Consider the following 21,339-nt stretch of genomic DNA (forward strand, 5'->3'; position numbering starts at 1 on the left):
CAAATCATAAATTAGGGGTTTAAAGAATACTACTATCAAATCCCTTATTCATGGCATCTGATCTTCAAAGTTTAAAATAATTGAATGAATATCAATAATAGCAAAATGCATTTTTTCATCAGGTAAGTTTTTTAAATTCAATCATTTCATAATATGGGTTTAACATTTATAGTATTATTTTTCTTAACTAATACTTCAAGTTGGCATTCATTTACCATCTCAACACAAAATAATAATAATAATAATAATAATAGAAAAGAAGAGCATCCTACTTAGGACAAGATACTCAAAGCCACAGGTAAATCATCCTAATGTGCTCCTAGAAATCCAAATGGCAGACTGACTGAAGCAATTATAATAATACCTTAATTAATTCTAGAATAAGATGGTTTGTCACTAAATTGAAATGTAGACAATTTTGTCAATTTCAAAAATTTCAAATGTTTTCCGATAAAATGAAACAAATTATATTTGAAGCTAAGAAAGATAAAGACTTGAATAGTGAAACTGGGTCATCTGTGACTTTTTAAATTTTATTCTTTTGAAGTACCTTTGGTTGCATGATTCATCTGAGACTTTATTACCAGTTTAAAATTTTGAATTAATGTAGAGAAAAAACAAAATATTTCTCACAAGTATTTAGCAGAATTCTACTTTTGACTTAAAAATTATATAACTACCTTAATAGGAAATTATATTTCTAGTGATACTGAGATTTTGAATAACTTAGAGAAATGTTAGTAAATAAAAATATATAATTATGAGAAAATTTGAATATAAATGATCCTTCTGACTTCAAAAATGTGTTCTAAAGAGTGTAGAACTTGACTCTTGAATGTCTTTCCAACCTGATGTTATCATACATTATTTTCTTTGTTTTCTGTTGTTTTGTACTTGCAATAAAAAATACACACTACATAAAATTTACCATCTTAACCATTTATAAGTCTACAGTTTAGCAGTTTTAAATACATTCATATTGTTGTGCAACCATACAACCACCCACCCCATAACTCATCCTGCAAAATGGAAACTCTTTATCTAGTAAACAATAACTCTCCATATCCCCAGCCCTCTTTCTGTCTTTATGATTTTGACTGCTGTCTCAAAAAAGTGGATTCAGACAGTATTTGTCTTTTGGTGACTGGTTTATTTTTTAAATATATTGTCCAGAAGATCTATCCACATTGTAGTGTATTGCAAAATTTGCTTCTTGTTGAAGACTGAATAATATTCTATTGTATGTATATATATACCACATTTTTCTTATCCCTTCGGGAGTCATTGGATACTTAGATTGCTACCACATTTTAATTATTGTGAGTACTGCTACCATGAACACGTGTGCATCGTAATATATTAATTCAAAAGATGCCAATATGACAATTTAAAACAAAACAAAAACCTAAGAGGCATTAGAAGCGTTCAAACATTCAACTTTATTTTGTAATTCTTGATTTTATTTCCTAATAAATACTCCTAGAGAACATGTGTCCTCCTATCATGAGCAATGAGATATGCCAAATCATTTTATTCAAAAAGTCATACATAGCATTAATATGCTTCTTGGAAAACTGCCTGGAGAAGAGAAACAAGCTCTAACTTTTAAATACAAGCTCTAACTTTTAAATATACAGCTTATACAGCTTATTATTATAGCTTAGTCTGAAATACAAAATTAATGCAGTAAGGTGGAACACACCTGAAATCCAAGATGCATTTTTATATGATGCTTGTTAATTCCAAAAGATATCTTTGACTTTGCCCATAAGCAGAAATTGCACTGCTCTTGGTAATTTGCTATTTATTTTCAAAAAATTATTTTTTTAAATAAAAAGTGCACAATGAACTAAATTTCCCATTGAATTTTATTAAGTATTTTGTTAAATATCTACAAGATGGCATGTCATTGACCACTCTTCATGCTTTGCCAATGAAAATAATTATCTATTTGAAAACCATGAATTTGGAAGGATAAACAAGTCCAATGGGGAAAACAATTTCAAAAAAGATGATTTATGTAGAGTTTCACTCTCATAGAACCATGTTTACATATTTCTTTTATACATGCACATAAATAAACATGTGCAAAATAGTAAAATATTAAAAGATGGCTCATACTGACAAAAGTTTACACTTTTTGACTTGAAAATGCAACAGAATACCACACACTCAAAGCAACTACATTTCAAATATTCAGCAGAAGATCAGACATTTTAAACATAAATTCATGTTTCCCAATAAAATTTTAGCAGCATATGAAAACAACAATTTGAACATTCTGGTACTTGATTTTCAGAGCCATAATACCTCAAATGATTGCAGGTTTCCCATTTCAAATCGTTCTGTTAAGTGCCATTAAATATTTTGCAAAATACTTCATAGGACCCTAAGTAAGTTAAATTTATATTACTATTTTACTATGAGAAGTAATGGATAATTTTTTATCTGTTTAATGCCCAAGAGGAGAATTATTTCCCAGAAATGAGATCTTGGTTAAATATACTGCTTCAAATACAAATTACCCACAGCAGATTAAGATTTGGCTCTGTATATAAGAAAATTTCCTGTTCAAATTTTTGGTGAGACACAACATATGGAAAAAATAGAGCTCTTGGAATAACTTGGCAAAATGGTATAAATGCTGTAACCACAGTGTACAAGTAATGTCTCCTCCAATGATCATTAAAAATGCAAATATAACCACACTTTCTTCTTTTTATCCTCTTCAACTTTACAAAAATGGCTTTCTGCACCATTTTGAAAAAGTCTAGGGAAAACATGCATGCATATTAATTTATTTCAAGTTAAAATACACATGCTTATTCTATGAGAAGGCTGATGGTTGAACATTTCATTTTTCAGAAACTTAACAGAACTATTTCTGGAATGTTCAATGGAGTCAGTAATAAAATGTTAGTAAATGGGGAAATTATACGTGTTCAAAATCCATTAACTGTTTTACAGCACTATAGAATCATATAAACATTTAAGACAAATTCTAGCAAGTAAACACATAAAACATAGTTTTGGTTTCAAAAATATTGCATTAATTTTTAATTATTTATCTTTCCTCTTTTTGTATAACATGAACAAAGGAGAAATTTGGAGGCAGAAATTATAGATTCACACTTTCATATATGAAACTTATGTTTTATAAGATAATCACATGAGTGACCTAGAATTAAAGCTAACATGCTTACCCTAGGAATGGAACAATAAATTCAGAAAATCATTCCTTTTTCTCCTCCAGGTAACCTCTACATTCCAGGAAGGAAATTGTTAACATGCTTATTTCTATCTTCCAATGAATTATCTGAATTCCACACTCCTTGGCAGTATTGGCTACAACTGAAATGTATGAATTTAAAGTCAGATAGACAAGACTTCAATAATAAACTCTTTCACCCCTCTTATCTACAATTCACCCCCAGTGCCATCATCTGTAGAATTACAATACTTCCTGCCATGTGAGCAAGTGTGAGACTTCCTGTAAAAGAGATAATACAGGATTTGGTATAGAGTAAAGGTTTAATATATTTTACTATTTTACTACATAAGGAAAGATCACTTTATAACATGATTATATTGTAGAAGCCACTGTTATTGAACACATGCTATTTTACCAGGCACTGTATGAGTACTTTGCATGTATTACTTAATTTAGCCCTTAAACTTTAAGCCCATTTTACAGATCCAATTACAAGGAGTTCTCTCTATTTCCAAATATCCCAAGTGTCTGATCCTTTATATTTCTTTTGAATGATTACAATTTTAAAAGGAAATTTTCAAAAAATAACTTCTTTACTAATATTGAGAATGATAACTTGGTGAGAATATCCCTCAATTGGGGCAGATACTATCACTTAGTCACTGTTTCTTGCTAATATTACTTTGAATTAAAATACTAATCGATGGAATTATATAAATTAGTATATTGATTAACCTTGTAAAGGTCTATTTTTAGTCTACTCTTATTTAACATGCATAATTTAGTATTTCTGTACTATCATTTCATAGATAATTAGGGATTTGGCTCTTTTAACTTCATTCTTTGATGATAAAAGAAAATCTTCTAATGCCCAGAAGCAAATATAAATATTTCAGAAATAATTATGTACACATAGGGTCTCCCCTGGTGGTGCAGCGGTTGAGCGCTGGGATGCGAAGCTGCCCGCAGCCTCTGCAGCTCCGGTTCAATCCCCGGCTGCCGGCGAGGGTCCCACATGGCGCACAGACTCTCCTGCAGCGCCCGCTGCTCCCCTCAGCGGTGTATTTCATCAGTCTGCCTGTTCAGTTCCCCGCTCTGGTTCTGGTGAATTCTCTCACCCCCCTGCGCTTCTGACTGTACGCAGTTCTTGTATAAATAAATAAATAAATAAATCTTTAAAAAAAAAATTATGTACACATAAACTAAACACATATAAATCCAACTGATACAAAAGTGTAAACTCTATTTTTTTTCCTAAGATTTATTTATTTTTTTTTTATACAAGCACTGGGTATAGTCAGAAGCGCGGGAAGGTGAGAGAATTCACCAGAGACAGAGGGGACAGCAGAGCAGACAGACTGAAGAAGTACACTGCTGAGGGGAGCAGCGGGCGGCAGGAGAGGTCTGCGCGCCATGTGGGACCCTAGCCCAGCGGCCGGGGATCGAACTGGCGCTGCAGAGACTGCGGGCAGCTTTGCAACCCAGCGCTCAACCACTGCGCCACCAGTGAGGACCTGTAAACTCTAATTTTAATATAAATCCAGTTTGGGTATCTGTAAGTGCGTATAAGGCACAAAGTGTTCACTTAGGAAGTGTGTGATAAAAGCAAATATTTTCATCAAAGTATATGTATGATCACACATCATAGAACTTATGCTAATATAGTAGCTCTCAGGTAAATATTCCCAAGAAAATGAATATTTGGAAAAATGGTGAAATTCACAGAAATCACAACAGTTAGTGGATTAGGATTATAACCCAGCAGTATAGTGCAAGAGGCAAACTCAAATAAAGTTTGTACAGATAAACTTCAACCTGCTCAACTTATGAACAAAGTTGTAAGTAATGTCCAATTTTCCAAAAAACAGGGATCAGCAATAAGAGTAATAAAAATAGACGCCAGAAAATTCTAAAATGCAAACAAAATTTTTATAATACTGATAACATTACACAATCAGTTGTGATTATTGTTAATTTGTATAAAAGGAAACAAATTTGAAGTGCAATTATTCCTCTATTAGTGTCATTACAGAAAGATGTTTTAATCAAAATATGTGTAAGTAAAAATTTTCTGAAAACACATCAAATATCCTATTTTATAATATCCTCTTGAACTTTAAATTCTCAAAATTTTACAGTTAAGAAGTATGCATACAGTTTCATTATGTATTTATTATGTTTATATACCTTATATTTGTGTATATAAACCAATACATATGAAACTAAAAGGATCTTACAAGATATACATGCTTGTGTCCCATAATCTTTCATATATTAAGGTGATATATCTGTATATTTCTACCACCACTTAACAATAGCATTAAGATTTTGTGTTGGCCAAGGAGTGTTACCCTGATGGTCATGGTTATTTAGATATTATGGAGGAGCCCTGCAAGATGTATAAAATACCCAGAATCAATATAATATTTGTGGCAAATATTTTTCATCTTTCCAATGAGTGACTCTACAACTGTCTCAAAGGTTAAAAAACTATTCAAAACAAAAGAAAGCCACATTGAGTGACGGAATAGTGGATTCAAGTACAGTGGTTTTAAAACTCACCTTTCTCACATGGCTGTGTAATATTCTAAGTTTCTTAATATTTCTGAGCCTGAAATTCTAATCTATAAACAAATATAATGAGACATATTTCTGAGTTGGATTTACCTGAAGCAGTAAAGCCTAAATTAAGGGCACAAGTAACATGTTCATATGATCAAATATTTTTGTAAAATTTGCAAAATTGTTTATTTTTAAATTACATCATCCTCCAAATTATATAACTTCATACACTACTTCAGAGATGTTGATGATTAAATTAGATAATTCATGTAAAACTTTAGGATTATTCCCATAGAACACAGAAAATACTTGAATAATGTCCATTATCATAATTATCAACTATCATAAATTTGCTTGGGTTTGTTTTTCCCATTGCTACATATGATTGAGAATATCGTATCTTAAATATCATAGGATAAGTTTGTTTTAAAAAGTAATTAGTATACTAAGTTTTCTGTTCAGAATAATTAGAAAGAGAACTAGCATGAAGTATGTTAATTCAAACTTTGGACTTATTGATACATACCTTAAGAAGGGATAGTTTTTAGAATTCAGTCAACATCATCTTTTCATTTTGGTAAAATATTCCAGACAGCTATTCAGAGAAAACTGTGATACCATGAAGAGTAAACTTGCCTTATCAGATAGCTGCTGCAAAAGAATAAATGATTAAGCTCACTACATTTACACAAATCTTGTCATATCTACACAGAACTATCCAAATAGGGATAGAGCAATGTTTACAAAGATGACCATGTCAATTTCGGAGTCAAAGTTTTACAGTCTGGGATATTTGATACATATTTTATACTCATAATGAAAATCATATTTCTATATCTACTTTACTATTCATAGTACAAATATTATGCCTTTTAATAACATCCCTAGAAGTTCAGATATTTGCTAATTCTATAAACTATGGCTAATCATGCAAAGAATCACAACAAAAATGATTGACATGTGACTAAACTCCACCTTCTGAATTTTCTATTATTTTATTCAAACAAAGGAAATAGATACATGCTCTAGTTAGGAATAAAATTCACCAAGAAAAAATATGACTTGTATTTCAAATATTAAGAGTGTGATTATTCTTGCTGAATCATTTAGTCAACACAAAAATTTATTTCATGCTTCAAGATAAAACAAATTTAAAATAAATATACTACAGTTGACTCTAGCAACAGTTCAAATCCTGAGGCAATATTGATTTATACACATATAAGATTGCCTTTCAAGTCATTTTAATGCAAGCAATAAATGTGTTTTAATGTAAAGTCCTGTGCAGAGAAAAAATTTAACTGTGATTGTTTTCCTTTTCTGAGTCAATCATGATATGAATTAGCTGAGCAATAGTAGTAAGAATGAGAATATTGTCTAATTCTGCTCTATTCAATGAAGACAGTAAAGTGAGTAATTTCTTTCCAGGTAATGAATTGAATGGTCAAAGTCACAATGCCATTTCCTGCTTCATGCTGTGCCCATTCAGCAACACGGAATTGGTCACTATGTTCTTGGCATTGCTTTTCAGAGATGTCATACGCACTGCAGAAGAGCTGAGAACGTAGCTGGTTGATCTCTCTTGATAGGACTTCCTCCCACAACAGAGTTGGCTATTGAAATGCCTCCTGAAGCTTTCGCTGAGTAGATAAAGAGCAAATGGATTGACGCAAGAATTGCAAAAACTCAGAACTCGGGCAACTAAGGTGACAATCATGTGGCCTAGAGATGGATCGATCCTATTATAGTGGAAAGACCTATACATGTAGAGGATATGATTTGGAAACCAGCAGAAGACAAAGCAGCCCACAAAAACCAGCACAATTTTAGCCAAGCGTTTTCGCGTTTCGATCTGCAAATATAAGAAAATAGTTGCATTGGTTAAAAGGAAAAGGTAGCCGTCCAAAAATACAAAAAACATTTTCCTCATCAAACTAATGATTTTAGCAGTTTGATAAACCCTATTTTGGCCACTACACTATTTTACATTTAAAAATATTAGACAGTTTATATAAGACTTCATGACAAACTATTAATAAATGTGTGTCACTATGCAAAATGGTGATCTTAAAAAAAAATCCCTAAATTTTATTTTCCTTTTGCTTAAAGTCTTATTGTCCACTATAGATATAAATCACTTCTGTTTGTATTAAATCCATTGAATTAATGAAGTATGAAATATATTCAAGTTTGGACTGTATTTTATTTATTTTTTTTTTTATAGAGGCATGTTTTTATTTATTTATTTATTATATTTGTTTGTTTGTTTTGTTTATACATGCACTGGGTACAGTCAGAAGTGCGGGAGGGTGAGAGAATTCACCAGAGCCAGAGCGGGGAGCAGAACAGGCAGAAGGACCGAAGCACACTGCTGAGGGGAGCAGCGGGTGGCAGGAGAGGTCTGCGCACCATGTGGGATCCTCCTCCGGGGCCAGGGAGCAGCCGGGGATCGAACCGGCGCCGCAGAGGCTGTGGGCAGCTTCGCAACCCAGCGCTCAACCGCTGCGCCACCGGGGAGGCCCTGGACTGTATTTTAAATCCTGGTTTAGAAATAGAAAAAAAATGATCCAAAATAGGGACTGACTATTTTGAACCTTACTTCACAAAAAGGAAATTGAGATTTTAAACTCCTGACTCACATAAATCAAAAGCATCTTAGCTAACTATCAATTCTATAAATATTATTATGCTGGGTTACCTTTAAAATTAAAAATACATTCTTTCATTTTTCATAAGCTTCACATACTTAGGATTACTGCTTTATAGGAAGTCTTCAGAAATGTGATCAGACAAAATTAAAATAATGAAATTAATGTTTTTCATTTTTAAACATCTTTAACAAAGAAACAGTACATAAAACACGTTTTAATTTTTAATTAGCATATGGTATTGGTAGGAAAAATTACAAAATTGAATTAGGCCAACACTTCTGCACCAACACATCTTTTGCTCATTCTCACACCAGAGCCTTGCACTCTGGGATCCTACCCAACCTCAGATCCTAGGAAATGTCCTATAGCCCCTCCTGATGCATACTTCTTCCAGACTTCTTGTCATCTTCAGTGGACTAATGGGAGAAGAGGCAATAACTAAATGAATTTATACTTAAAATGGGGAACATTTTCTGTTTTATTATATTGTTCTTTGGGTAAATATTTGCAAATAAAGAAAAACTTCAAAGACATTAATTCCTAATGGCCTCACACCCAGATAACAGGTAACCTGGGTCTCAGTGGGCCTTTACAGAGCTCTGACATGGTCACGTACTAGTGACCTGGTTACATCCCCTCCAGGTGAGGCTAATGCCTGTCACAGAACCCTCTGACTCTGTTCTAATCATCTCCGGTATTAACAGAACATTAAATAGACCGAAAAAATAGTGCATCCGACCAGCAGACCTCCAACACACACCTACCAAGCTTACCTGTTTTTGGGTATGCTCGTTGTATTCACCAGGAAGATCATGTGCACTTTTAATTAAGGTCTTTGCAATATGGTAATAATAAACGCTAATAATAGCAAGTGGTATGAGGAAATAGACCAAGAAGATGAGCACTGAGTGTATCTTTGGATGTAATTCATCTGTCTGAGGGTAGGGTATACACGCTGTGAAGCTGCCGTTTTCCGAGCTTCCGATGCGAGCCACTTCTGAAAACACAGCTTCGGGAACGGCCAGCAGCACCGATACTACCCAGATACCCACGGCCTTCACGCAGGTCCACAGCACCGCCCCAGATTTCTGGATGTCCATGGGGTTGACAATGGCTCTGTACCTGGAAGACAATATGTTTCACATTACCTCTTGAAAAAGGAAAACTGATAGAAGAAAGGACGGAAGGGAGGGAGGGACAGGGATGCGCAGAAAACAGAAAGAGAGGAAAATACAGTATATTGTCATTTCCAAAATTTCCGTAATTTGCTTACCTTTTACAAGTTTTATTCCTAGAGCGACATGTTTTTTTCACTACTATCATTTATTGAATATTTTTATTCAAATGCTTATATTTTAAAAATATTTATCATGACAGAAATTGCTATAACATGCAAAGCACCTAAAATAAAAAATGCCCATACAATAATGTCAAATTCTTCCTGATACTCTTATGTAGTTTCTGAACCTAAGGACTACTATTTTTTAAAATACATTAATAAATTCTACAGACTAAACTAGGATTTTCTCCAAAATCCAATCATTAGACTTGAAAATGAACTAGATTCTGTCTTTATAATTCGAATTTGTTTAATGTCAAGAAACTCTGAGATCCTCCTTGCTCCCACCTTATATCATTAAGAGAAGTAAAAGAACCACACTCCAGGATACAGCTCAGCTACACACATTAAGTAAGTTGATGGTGGAAACCAACCAAAATTGTATGTAAACTTCAAATTATTTGTATATGCCTCAAAGAATTTCATATTACAATATACCTAGGAGGTTAACAAGACACACTATAAAGTGCTTTACAAATCACCTGAGACAAATATCTCTAAAGGAGAACTAGAAAATAACCAAAAGGTATATAAAGAGAACATAATTCCTATCCATGTATTAATACCAAAAAATAGATACGTTTCTTCATTAATTCTTGTTTTGACTCTAGATTATAATATCTGTGTAGTCTAAATTTAATGTAAAAGTTAATTAAATTTAATAATATTACAAAATGTATAATGGAGATTAGATAATTTTTAACTCATATATAGACATCAAAATGTCTTAAAATTGCCATCCCTACACAGTGGATAAAATACAGGCACGGTGAGTATTTTCATTTGTTCTTTACCAGAAAAATATCACTTTGTTCTTAATCCATTAATGTGTTTAATGTAAATGACAACAGACTTTCAAAAAAAGAAAAAGGACAAGCCTTGCTGATGAAGGCAAAATGTTACAACTGGCTAGCTAGTCTGTGGCTCAAGGAATTGGAAAAAGCTATGCATGGCAGAGAGGTCATCTTCATTAATTTTACAATAGGCTGGTTTTGTTCTGCACTTCAATGCCTGTTTTCTGATAGTTAATTACATGTGGAATAAATACAGATTTAAATCAGTGAGTCATTTGTCATCCTGACACATAGTGATACTCTAGGAGTCTTTACACAAGAACGCACAGTTTGAAAATGCTTTCACATTAATCATTTCATTTGACAAAATAATCCTATGTGGTATAACTGAGTAATGCTCCCATTTTACAGAAAAATTCAGCAAGAAGAAGGCGTTGAATGATGTTCAAGTGAGCACAGAGCCAACAAGCAGATGACCCTGGATTTATACATGCTTGTGATTACAAATACCACAGTCTATATTTTTTCAACTAATAGCATATGCAGAGGCTGCAAATGAAAGTATGAAATGCTTCATTTATTCTATTCATTTTTAGACGTTTGGCCTCCTTGTACTTTTTAAGATATATTTATGCATACAAGAACTGGGGTGCAGGCCAGAGGTGCAGGGGGTGAGAGGATTCACCAGAGTCAGATTGGGGAACAGAACAGGCAGACTGACTGAAATACACTGCTCAGAGGAGCAGCGGGTGAGACAGGAGAGGTCTGCTGTGCAATGTGGGTCAGCTCCAGGCCGGCTGGGGATCGAACTTGGGCTGCAGTGACTGCAGATAGCTTCACAGTGCTGAGACTTAACCCCTTGTGCCACCAGGGAGGCCCCCTCCTTATACTTTTAAAGTCAATGGTTATTTTTCCACCTCACTCCAGTGAGAAGGGCCCAAATCAAAAAGACTGGATGCAACAAGTGTTGGTGAGAGTGTGGAGAGAAAAGGGAATCCTCATATGTTGTTGGAGAGGATGTAGAGTGGTCCAGGCCCTATGGAAAAAATTTTGGAGGTTTTACAAAATAGATCCAGCAGGGCCTCCCTGGTGGCACAGAGGTTGAATCTCAGGCCAGTCATTGCAAGATGAGTTTGATTCCCGGCCAGAGAGCTGACCCACAGGCACAGCAGACCTCTCCTGTCTCACCTGCTGCTCAGCTCAGCAGTGTATTTCAGTAGATCAGCCTGTTCTGCTCCCCACTCTGTCTCTGGAGAATCCTCTCACCTCCCACACCTCTGGCCTAGACCCCAGTTTTTGAATGCATAAATAAATAAAATAAATCTTGAAATGTCTCCTGCTATTAAAAAAAAAATTAGATCCAGCATTTCCAAGCCTAAATATCTACTCAAATAATGCAGAAACACTAACTTGTAGGAATATGTGCCCTCCTGTGTTCACTGCAGCACTACTTATACTTACAAGTATCCAAATTATGGAAACAGCTAAGTCCCAACAACAGATGTGTGGAAAAAGAAGATATAGTATATAGACAGGTTTTTTTAAAATAAAAAAAGCTATACAATAAATGAAATTTTATCATTTATAGCAATATGGATAGAACTGGGGGGGGGGGGTTGTGCTAAGCAAAGTAAGTCAGAAGGAGAAGATTAAATACCCATGATTTACTTAGATGGAATATAAGGAAACATAACAAAGAAACAGACAAAACTAAATCAACACACCCCCTAGAAATCTGACTACAGAACTGAGGCTACCAGAGGAGTGGGGGATGGGAGCAAAGGCAGTCGGGTGCCCGTAGAATATGGTAGAGGATTGTGGGTGCTTTAGTGGAGTGTGTGGTGTGCTAATATGCATCTGAAAAGATGTGAATATAACCTCTAAATCACAAATTGTGTTCTAAATCATTGCCTTAATTAAAAAAAATAGTTTTTAAAAATAAATAAATAAGGACAATAGTGTTTTTATCCAGACCTAAGTTGTTACACTGTAATTATGTTCTTTCAATTCAATGATCATTTTTGCAGTAGAGAAACTAAGCCTCAATAGTACTAGCAAATAATGTCCCATATTCTATTTGGTCATCTCTAAGAAATGCATTTTCTTATAGTCTTTAAAAATATTGGTAGTGATCTCTAGGTTGTGTTTTCACAATCTAAAACTGGTTTTGAATGAAATGTTGAATATTTGGTTTTTTTTTAAAATGTGGTTCTTGCCCCAATTTTAATTTGAGTTAAACCAATGTCATTAAACTGCTAATTTTCAAAATAATACTCCCAAATTTTCACAAATGGTAAGAAGAAAGTAAAGAAGCTCTACATTTGGATGTTGAAAATAATGCATAAGAAAAAATCAAAACTTCATGACAAATAGCTAAATCAAATGAAGTGCTAGGAAGATATAAAAGCTAAATGTTTATTCCTGCTCCCCATGAAATCTGTGAAAAACTGGAAATAGAGAATACTACTAGGGACCTCAATAAATCAGAGGTGATCACAAAGAGTATGCTATAAACCTAATGTATCAAAATAATTAAAACAACAAGTTAAGAGACAGCTCATTAAGTTTGGAGTTAGCAATATTTAGAGCATGGATTGAAAATTATAACCTTGGTCACATGGATACAAAGGAGGATAAAGGAACAACAACAAACAATAAAATAAGGAATTTAATGAAGATACATTTCCATTTGAATTGAAAAGAAACAAATGAACTTTGAAAATACCAGGTTGTCTACTGGGAGCCATGCTACTCATGTCATCTGACAAAGGTCCGGGCATGGGGCAGATTTCTGAAAAGTCAGGAATCTCGTTAGCTGACTCCTAGATTCTCCTCATTTGTTGATGGCTAGTTTCTACCATTGTTAAAATACGCATTTAATAGTAAAACTGTAAATACCGTTTAATCAAGTACTGAACAGCCAATTTGATGGCAAATGGCACTGCGTGATACGAATATTACATTTTTTATAAAATTAGTAGTTTTCTGCCAAAAGACACTAATTCAACATTCGGCCTTACAGTAACAAAGTGAAAAAACTTCTGGGAACAAAAGGCTGTAAACATATCTTGGCCAAAGTCTTTAAGAAAATTTCTGTTAATCCAGGAGGCCCATAGCCAGCTCCTGTTAAATTTTTCCTGTTTGTTTAGTGCTAATTCCCCTGGATGTAACAATTGATATGGTAGCTGTTAGAGTATGCATTCAAGAATAAGTCAACAATAATTTTGTTACTGGTTAAGCTAATAACCATAGCAGCACAAATAATGCATTTGGAAATAGTCAATGTTACAACTACTAATATGTCACGTATTGACCATTTCGAAAACCAAAAGCTATAACCATCTCAGACCCTGCCCCTGATGAAATATTTGTAGTTCCTTAAAACAACAACCAACAATCTTACAGAGAATGGAAATTTCCCTTGATCTTAGTTAGATACGGAAACTAGGCTGACTAGATAAGTAAAGGAGTAATAGGTAGAAAACTCTTTTGTTAGATTAGGAGAATTCCTCCCTTAATTGAGAGCTGGGGGCTAGGTAAGAGTCAGGGCAGCTTGCCTGGCATTAATGCCCTCCAGGCCCTTGGTTCCTTAATATCAAATCAATATTAAAACAATACACTGTAGATGATAATTTCTATATAAAAGCCTTGTTTTTTGCTTTAATCATTTGGTTATATGTTAGTCGAAACTTTATAGGTTAGTTAGAAAATATCCCTTTGCTTCCCCTAGCCCTTAGTTTATCGTTCGCCATGGCAAACATAGAAATGTTAGTTGCAGTCACATAGGCCTTTTGCTAGTAATAAAATTACTGTTTGGTTGTTTAAAGTAAAGGACTATTCTAAGAACATTTGTTTAGCAACTGTGCCTTCTTTTAAGACAAAGAATAATAAATGTCACAACCTCTGCAAGAAGGCAAACAAACCCTTGGCCGCTCTTGAAAACCATGTGATGATTGTTATCTTCCTACCTTAATGCATATGCTTATGCACTCACGGTTTGCTTGATATGTATAAATAAAGGACTGCTGTGACCCTCAGCAGGATGATGCCTGCACCCTGACCGAGTGTCTGCATCTCCTCATTTCCCCTCCCCATCATTATCTACAATTGTGCCAACGCCCTCCCATCCTTCAGGAACCCCTGACACCCAGGCTGTAGCGGCTGGCTCGCAGCAGTTGTCAGTATATTTGGAGTGTGGGTGGAGTTCTCCAAAGAGCTGAAAATAATCTGTTGACTGAATAAATTAATGTCCAAATCCTACATTGATTCAAAAGTAAAAATAATGATAGAATATAAATATAGCATATAACCATTTGTCTGGTGCTAAATACCAGAGCAATGTTTCCCAGAAGAGAGAATCATCTACACTTCATATCAATATCAGGATTTTCAGAAATGCAATAAACAAAGAAGTACCAACTAAAAGATTTTAAGTAAGAACTTGTTGAGAGTAAGAAAATAAAAACACAATTACAGTTATGAAAGAGCTCAGAAATCAGTTTTCCCTCCTAAGCAATTGGAAAGACCAAGGAAAATTATAATTTTTTTCTGACACACACAAATAAGAACTATCTGACTGATGTTAACTAACAATAAGGAAGATGTTGAACATCACTGGCTTCGTGGTTCAGCCAGAACATATCACTGCAAAAGACTGATAGGCACATCCTTAGAAGGTTTTTGTTTCCACTGAGAAGTGGACAAAATAGAATCAATGTAAATTATTAAATGAGAGAGTTGTCTGAGCTGTGATATCACGGAATAGTGTGGCAGATAGCACACAGAAGAGTGTACTGGGCATCCAGTTGCTTCACCAAATACCAGTGTTCCTTTTCCTCTTTGTTTTATCTCTGTTCAACATTAAGGGAAGTAAAATGCTCTATTTAAGATCCCCCAGTTCTCAGTTAAAGACATTACTTTTATTTTGCACTTGAGTAAGACACTGTCTTATGGTCATGTGCTTTGTGCTGTTTCATCATTTTCTCCAGCTGGAACATTCGGATATAACAGATGCAGGGTTAGCACCCAGATGCCATAAATCCCAGCCTGGTGCATTCTCTCCCTTATTCTAGCGTACCCCAAAGGTTTCAGAACCAGGTGATGAGTGAATCTTCAAAAACTAGAAAGCAATGTATTAAGTTATGGCAATACTGTGGATAGCGTGAAAATTATACAACACTCTCTAACTCTGTGTGAGATTCCTTCTAAGCAGACAGGAAAAAGAACTGAGTTAAAAATATTTGAGATTAATGATTAAAAGATATCCAGTGCATTGGAGTTGGTGATAAAAACTTTTATTTAACAAGAAAATTTTGAAATAATATCTAATAAATTAAATACAGATTATAATTCATATTTCTATTGCTATCTAAAAATAATTGAATACTTGATATGCAAAGTAAATTTTCCTTTTTCTATTGGGAGATAGAAAAAACACTGAAAAACTGACTCACACTTTGTGAAGTACGGGTCACTTTATATTCTTCAACTTTAATTTTCCCTGTAACTTGTTTTCCTCTCTTAGTCCTGTTGCATGTTGCTCATCTTTGTTTTTAACCAACCTTAAATTCTTTTGTAACAGATTGAAATTAAATAACTCATCACTTTGGTCACATAGTTTTCTGTAGGTAAATGTACATTTCTTTCTCAAGTAGGTATGGCCAGTATGAACTCTCCAGAAAAGCTGAAAAGCACACTTGAAGTGTCAATTTCAGCATCCACTGAAGACATCTTACTGTCCAGTGCTATGGACCAAAGAAGAAAGCCTCTCTAATCAGGTTAGTCAGTTACTGTTACCTGAGCTTTAGAGAGGCATTTTGGTGAGAAACAAGCAAACAAGATAATGGCACTCCCACTTACCACTGGGCAAAGTAGTAAAAAGCTTTACAAGGCCTAGGGAGTATTAGACCTCAGGCCTACATTCAATCTGTTTCCATACTTTAACAATTATACCAAAGATAATACTTGCTTGCATTGGTTTAATATCCAAATAATATTAATCATTCAAGATTCTGTGTATACTAACTAGCAAACAAAAGCTTGAAATTATAAACATTAGTACTTTCATAAGGCTTTTTCTAATACTATGTTTTCATTCAATTAAGAATTGACTGCTTAGTACCAGGAGAATATCACATGATATAATAAATTTATTAATTATATCAGTTTATAAATGTATTTTAGCTGGCAGTTATATAAAAAACAGAATAAGGGACAGATGTCTTTTATGTATTTGTAAATACATAAAATATATAGCTTATAGTTTAGCACTAGGAATCTGTGGGAAATTTTTCCTACAGAGGAAAAAGAAAAATTCTACTCCTAAGAATTATTTGCATTTTATTCATGAAATTTTAGAGGCCAGTCTTCAGGAATCAAACAAAGAATATTCTCAGTCTGGAAGTGCAGCTACTCCAATAGACAGTGAGGGAAATATCTATGAGATCAAGGTGTCATAAGGAAACAATGTTTTCCTTATGGGCCTCCACCTACCTGGTACAACAGCATACTGTCCAACAGTAGGGAGTATAAGTGTGTGTGTGGTGTGTATGTGTGTGCGCATGCGCGTGCACATGTGTAAGGAAGCAAAAAAAAAAAAAAAAAGATACATTTTCAAATAGAAACCAAACAATCCATCAAGGAAAGGTAAATATTAAATGGAGAGCACCTGTTTCACCATTTAAGATCATGTCTCACGTATGGCTGATCCCTCTCCTATGCTGTTTCTAGCCTCTGAGATACATGAACAGGGACACAAACAATCATTCCTGCGAACACATCAGATGAAACTCCTCCAAAGCGTTTGGAAAGTCAGGAATTAATAATCACAAGTGCCAAATAGTGTCACCCATCCCACCCTTTGGTCATGTCAAACAAGGAGATGTAGGCGTCAAGGGAATCATAAATATTGTGTTCCTATTTCAAGATCTGCTCTCCAATGGGGCTGTCACAGTGAAAGATACCACCTAAGTCTCCACTTTACATTGGGGTGTGTTTTTCCAAACTCTAGTTATCTCCCGCTTCTTTTTCTAACATTATTATTTTCCAGCTCTCTACCTTTATTTTCTTAGACAAAGATGCTAAGTGATCTCATGAAATATGTGATTTCACAAAGGATTGAAATGATATTTAAAATCGTAAAAACTGAGTGGGTTAATTGGCTTTTTTAGCTTTCCTATTGTTACATTTACTACTTAATTTTTAATTCAAGGTTTTTCTTTTATTGTGCAGTGCCATTTTATGATCTTTTCTATTAAATGAATCAGTTTTTGCAAAAAAAATTCCTTTTTCATTCTTGTGTGCTTTGTTTTAAACTTTTTAGCTTGCCACTAAATAGGAAAAACATTAGAAACTTCTTATGCCTGGGGAAGTAATGTGGCTTAATGTTGAAGAGTGAAGGTTTTGAACTGGCTTTCAATGCTGGTTCCATCATTGTAAGATCATGAAAATGTTGCTTAATTTCAAGACTTACCTTGCTTCACTTTAAAATAGTAATAACAATAGTGCCTATTTATATGCCTACTTCATATGTTCTGAGGATAATAAACATACCAAAAAACCCAGCACAGTCATAAGTGCAACTAGTCGTGTACTTGTTTCCAAATCCACAGAAATCAAAATATTTGGTAGCACAAAGTATGAAAATATCAAGAACTAGTCAATACTTGATTATCAAGGCCTGGAAGAAGTTACAAATGTAACCAATGTGTACAAAAGCATCCCTAACTAAGTGACTATTGGAATGCGTTGTAAATTTAATCACCAGGAGTCCTGATTTCTTCATTTTTATTTTCAAAGCACACTGGTGCGCAAGAGTAGCCTCTGAACTAAGTAGAAGAGGCAATCCACCTTTCTTTAACTCTATTATTAGAATAGTCATGTGAATTTACAAAGCAGATAATACATCAAATCAAAGAAAATGAGTAATTATATGAGGAATAGCATTTTCTGTAACCTTGGAAAGAGCCAACTCACCTTTGTGTCTTCAGGACAATAGGAAGAGGAAGTTAATGCGAAATAAACTTAAGTCCTGTGTCTTGCAAATGAACACTTTAAAAGTTAAAGCATAATGACAGTAATTTTAACTTTTAACAATTGTAGTGATAGCTATTCACTAAGTTTCATTCTAAATCATTAAGTGGATTTTTTTAACCTTCTAATTAAAATGGGTCCCATAAAGAAAAGCAGCTTAAAAATCACATTTTGATTGTGGAATGCAAAGAAAACTTTTTAAAAGATAATTGAAATGATCCCATATAAACATAGTGAGATGTATAATTTACCTGACACCCAATTTTATAGGAATATGGTTTTAGAGAAGACATTATATAAACTAAAAAAGTCAATAGTACTCAGTTTTAAAAGATGATGGCTCTGTGCTCTCCCACTAAATATTGCTTTTCCTTTAATGAAGATTAACCCTTCAATGCCAAAGTAATGCACACACCAAAGTTACAATGGATGCATTTTCATTAATAACTGTGTAAATTAGAGGGCAGTAACCACCTCAGTATTCCAAGTTAAGTTGTTAAATTGTTTATCTAAACAAGTTAAATTAATACCCCATCCCAAAAGGAATTAGAACACAGCCCCAGGCAGTAATGCTTAATTGAACCTTTGGGTCCCAATTCCTCTGCCAGCATCCCCTGCGGCTTAACTGCCCCCCAAAGCATGAGTATAGAAAGCCTAGTGTAGAGCAAATCCCGGCTGGATTGTTCTTTCAGCACTGCCAGCCTGCTGGGGGCCTTGACATTCCTTGGACCTTAAATATCCTTACCTGGAAAATGACACAGTTGAACTATTTTACCTGCAAGATAGAATAATGGATACTTCCCAGCCTTAAAATAAATAAAAAAGTAGATTTGATAGCAAAGATATATTTTTACAGTATTGTTATAAGATACTAAAATTTAGTACCTACTTGGGGGGTGGGGGTGTGCAGGGGAGGCAGTAACTTGAGGTATTAGAAAGCAAGAAAAATGTGTAAAATCATCTTTCTGAAGAACATTTATAATTTTTTTTTGCTTCAAATAAATAACAGAATTTGGTTAATAAGTGCAAATGATATTTCCCCTTATTGGGGAAAAAAATCAAAATCAAACATTTCTCTAGCATTAAGGCAGACATTCTTACCTATCAGGTCATTCGACTATTAAATAAGGAAACTGCACGTCTGAGGTTTTAGAGACACACAAAACACACAAGACAGCTGCATGTTGCCCGTTTTTCCATAACTTTTTTGTGAAATGGATAATAAAGATTCCCAACGTGTGGTGTGTGGCGGGGAGACGGCTATGATAAGCAATTTTAAGTGACTTTTCAAACTAATGAATTTTAATTATTTTTCAAATAACTTTCTATTCTTTTTTCAAGGGCGGGCACATCTCAGCCCATTTTGAATCCTTTCACTCTAACAGCAGAAGCGCACTCTCCCTCTCATCCCCGGGTCCTTCCTCTCGGTCCCCAGGTGCATCCTCTCAGTCTGTCTGCACCACTTTCTAGTTGCCTGTGCCCTTACCGGTCAGCACTGAGGGCAGTGAGCGTGAACACGGACACCCCCACGGAAGTGAGCTGGATGACCGGGATCAATTTGCAGCCCACCTGCCCGAACATCCACTCGTCAAAGAAGTAGCGCGAGGCGTCCACCGGGACGCAGGTGAGCAGCAGCAGCACGTCCCCGGCGGCCAGGTTAGAGATGAAGATGTTGGGGACGCTCCTCATGGCGCTGTTGGTGATGAAGATCTTCACCAGCAGGATGTTGCCCAGCAAGCCCACCGTGATGATGAGCAGGTAAAGGGACGGGATCACACAGCGGATCACCAACTCGGCGGTGGTCCCGTCCGGGGCTGGCAGGAAATCCCTTTCGGACACCGCGGGCATTAAACCGCTCTGATTAGCGCCCACAGTCTGGTAGAGGTTGGAAAGAGACTTAGGGGGCATGGTCTCCCTTCCAGGAGAGTCCGCTGGAGTTTTCATGCGCCCAAGTGTTCTGGAAAGCGCAACGCACTGGATTTGGGCTTAATCAATTTCCCTCTCTCCAGGCAAGTTTACAGCCCGCGAGGAACGCGCCACCCCACCGGTCCTGAGCCCTAGCACAGGCCAGGTGAGAAGTCCGTTCACCGCTTCTCAACGCAGCTTCACTTCTAGAAGGGGCGCATTCGCTCCCGGTGCTTGTTAATTAAAAAAGGAAAAAAGGCAATACAATTGCGTCTTTGTTCCAGTCTTCAATGGTTTGTTCTCGCCTGCAACTAACTGCAAACAGTTCATTTGTGAACAAAAATATATCCCTCTGGCATTAATCAGAAAACCTGCCCTTATTGTTGTCTGGGAGGAGAGCGAGTCTTGCTGTCTGTCCTGTGAGCCACAACTGAAACACTCCAACTAGTGTGGGGCGGCTGGCACTTTGCTGGTCCCACAGCTTGCTCCTGTTTCTGCAGTTCCTGTTGTATTGTGTGCAGTTGGAGGGAATCTGAGTCCTCTCTCTTCACACACTGAGTCCATATATGCATCTATCTTTATCAGCCTCTAGCAGAAGTTCCAAACAAGAAAGCCCCTCACGAGCCTATGAGGATTTTTGGGGGCTGAGCTGACAAGTCCCTGATGCTGTAACAATGAATTTAGGAGAGAGAAGGGCTGACAAAGGATGAAGCAAATGAATGGAATTTTCTCCTCAGTTTTCTTTCCATTATCCACTTTTCTCACTCCATATGTGGAAACTCCTACAACTGCATATTATTTTTAAACTTAAATTTTATTGAAAAATAGATAAATAAAATACACACA

At 35.3% G+C, this 21,339-nt stretch overlaps 1 protein-coding gene across 1 annotated transcript; it reads right to left on the reverse strand.

The window, feature by feature from the left end:
• Positions 1 to 7,187: 7,187 nt before the first annotated feature.
• On the reverse strand, positions 7,188 to 20,633 carry NMBR (neuromedin B receptor). Its single transcript, XM_037521000.1, has 3 exons — positions 20,075 to 20,633; positions 9,198 to 9,546; positions 7,188 to 7,625 (listed from the first exon to the last, which is right to left on the reverse strand). Exons 1-3 carry the CDS (start codon positions 20,530 to 20,532, stop codon positions 7,224 to 7,226), a joined length of 1,209 nt encoding a protein of 402 aa, XP_037376897.1. The 5' UTR covers positions 20,533 to 20,633; the 3' UTR covers positions 7,188 to 7,223.
• Positions 20,634 to 21,339: the final 706 nt, after the last annotated feature.

Source organism: Talpa occidentalis, unplaced genomic scaffold (assembly GCF_014898055.3).
Source record: "Talpa occidentalis isolate TD23 unplaced genomic scaffold, MPIMG_talOcc4v2.1 talOcc4.2, whole genome shotgun sequence".
Taxonomy (NCBI): Eukaryota; Metazoa; Chordata; class Mammalia; order Eulipotyphla; family Talpidae; genus Talpa; species Talpa occidentalis.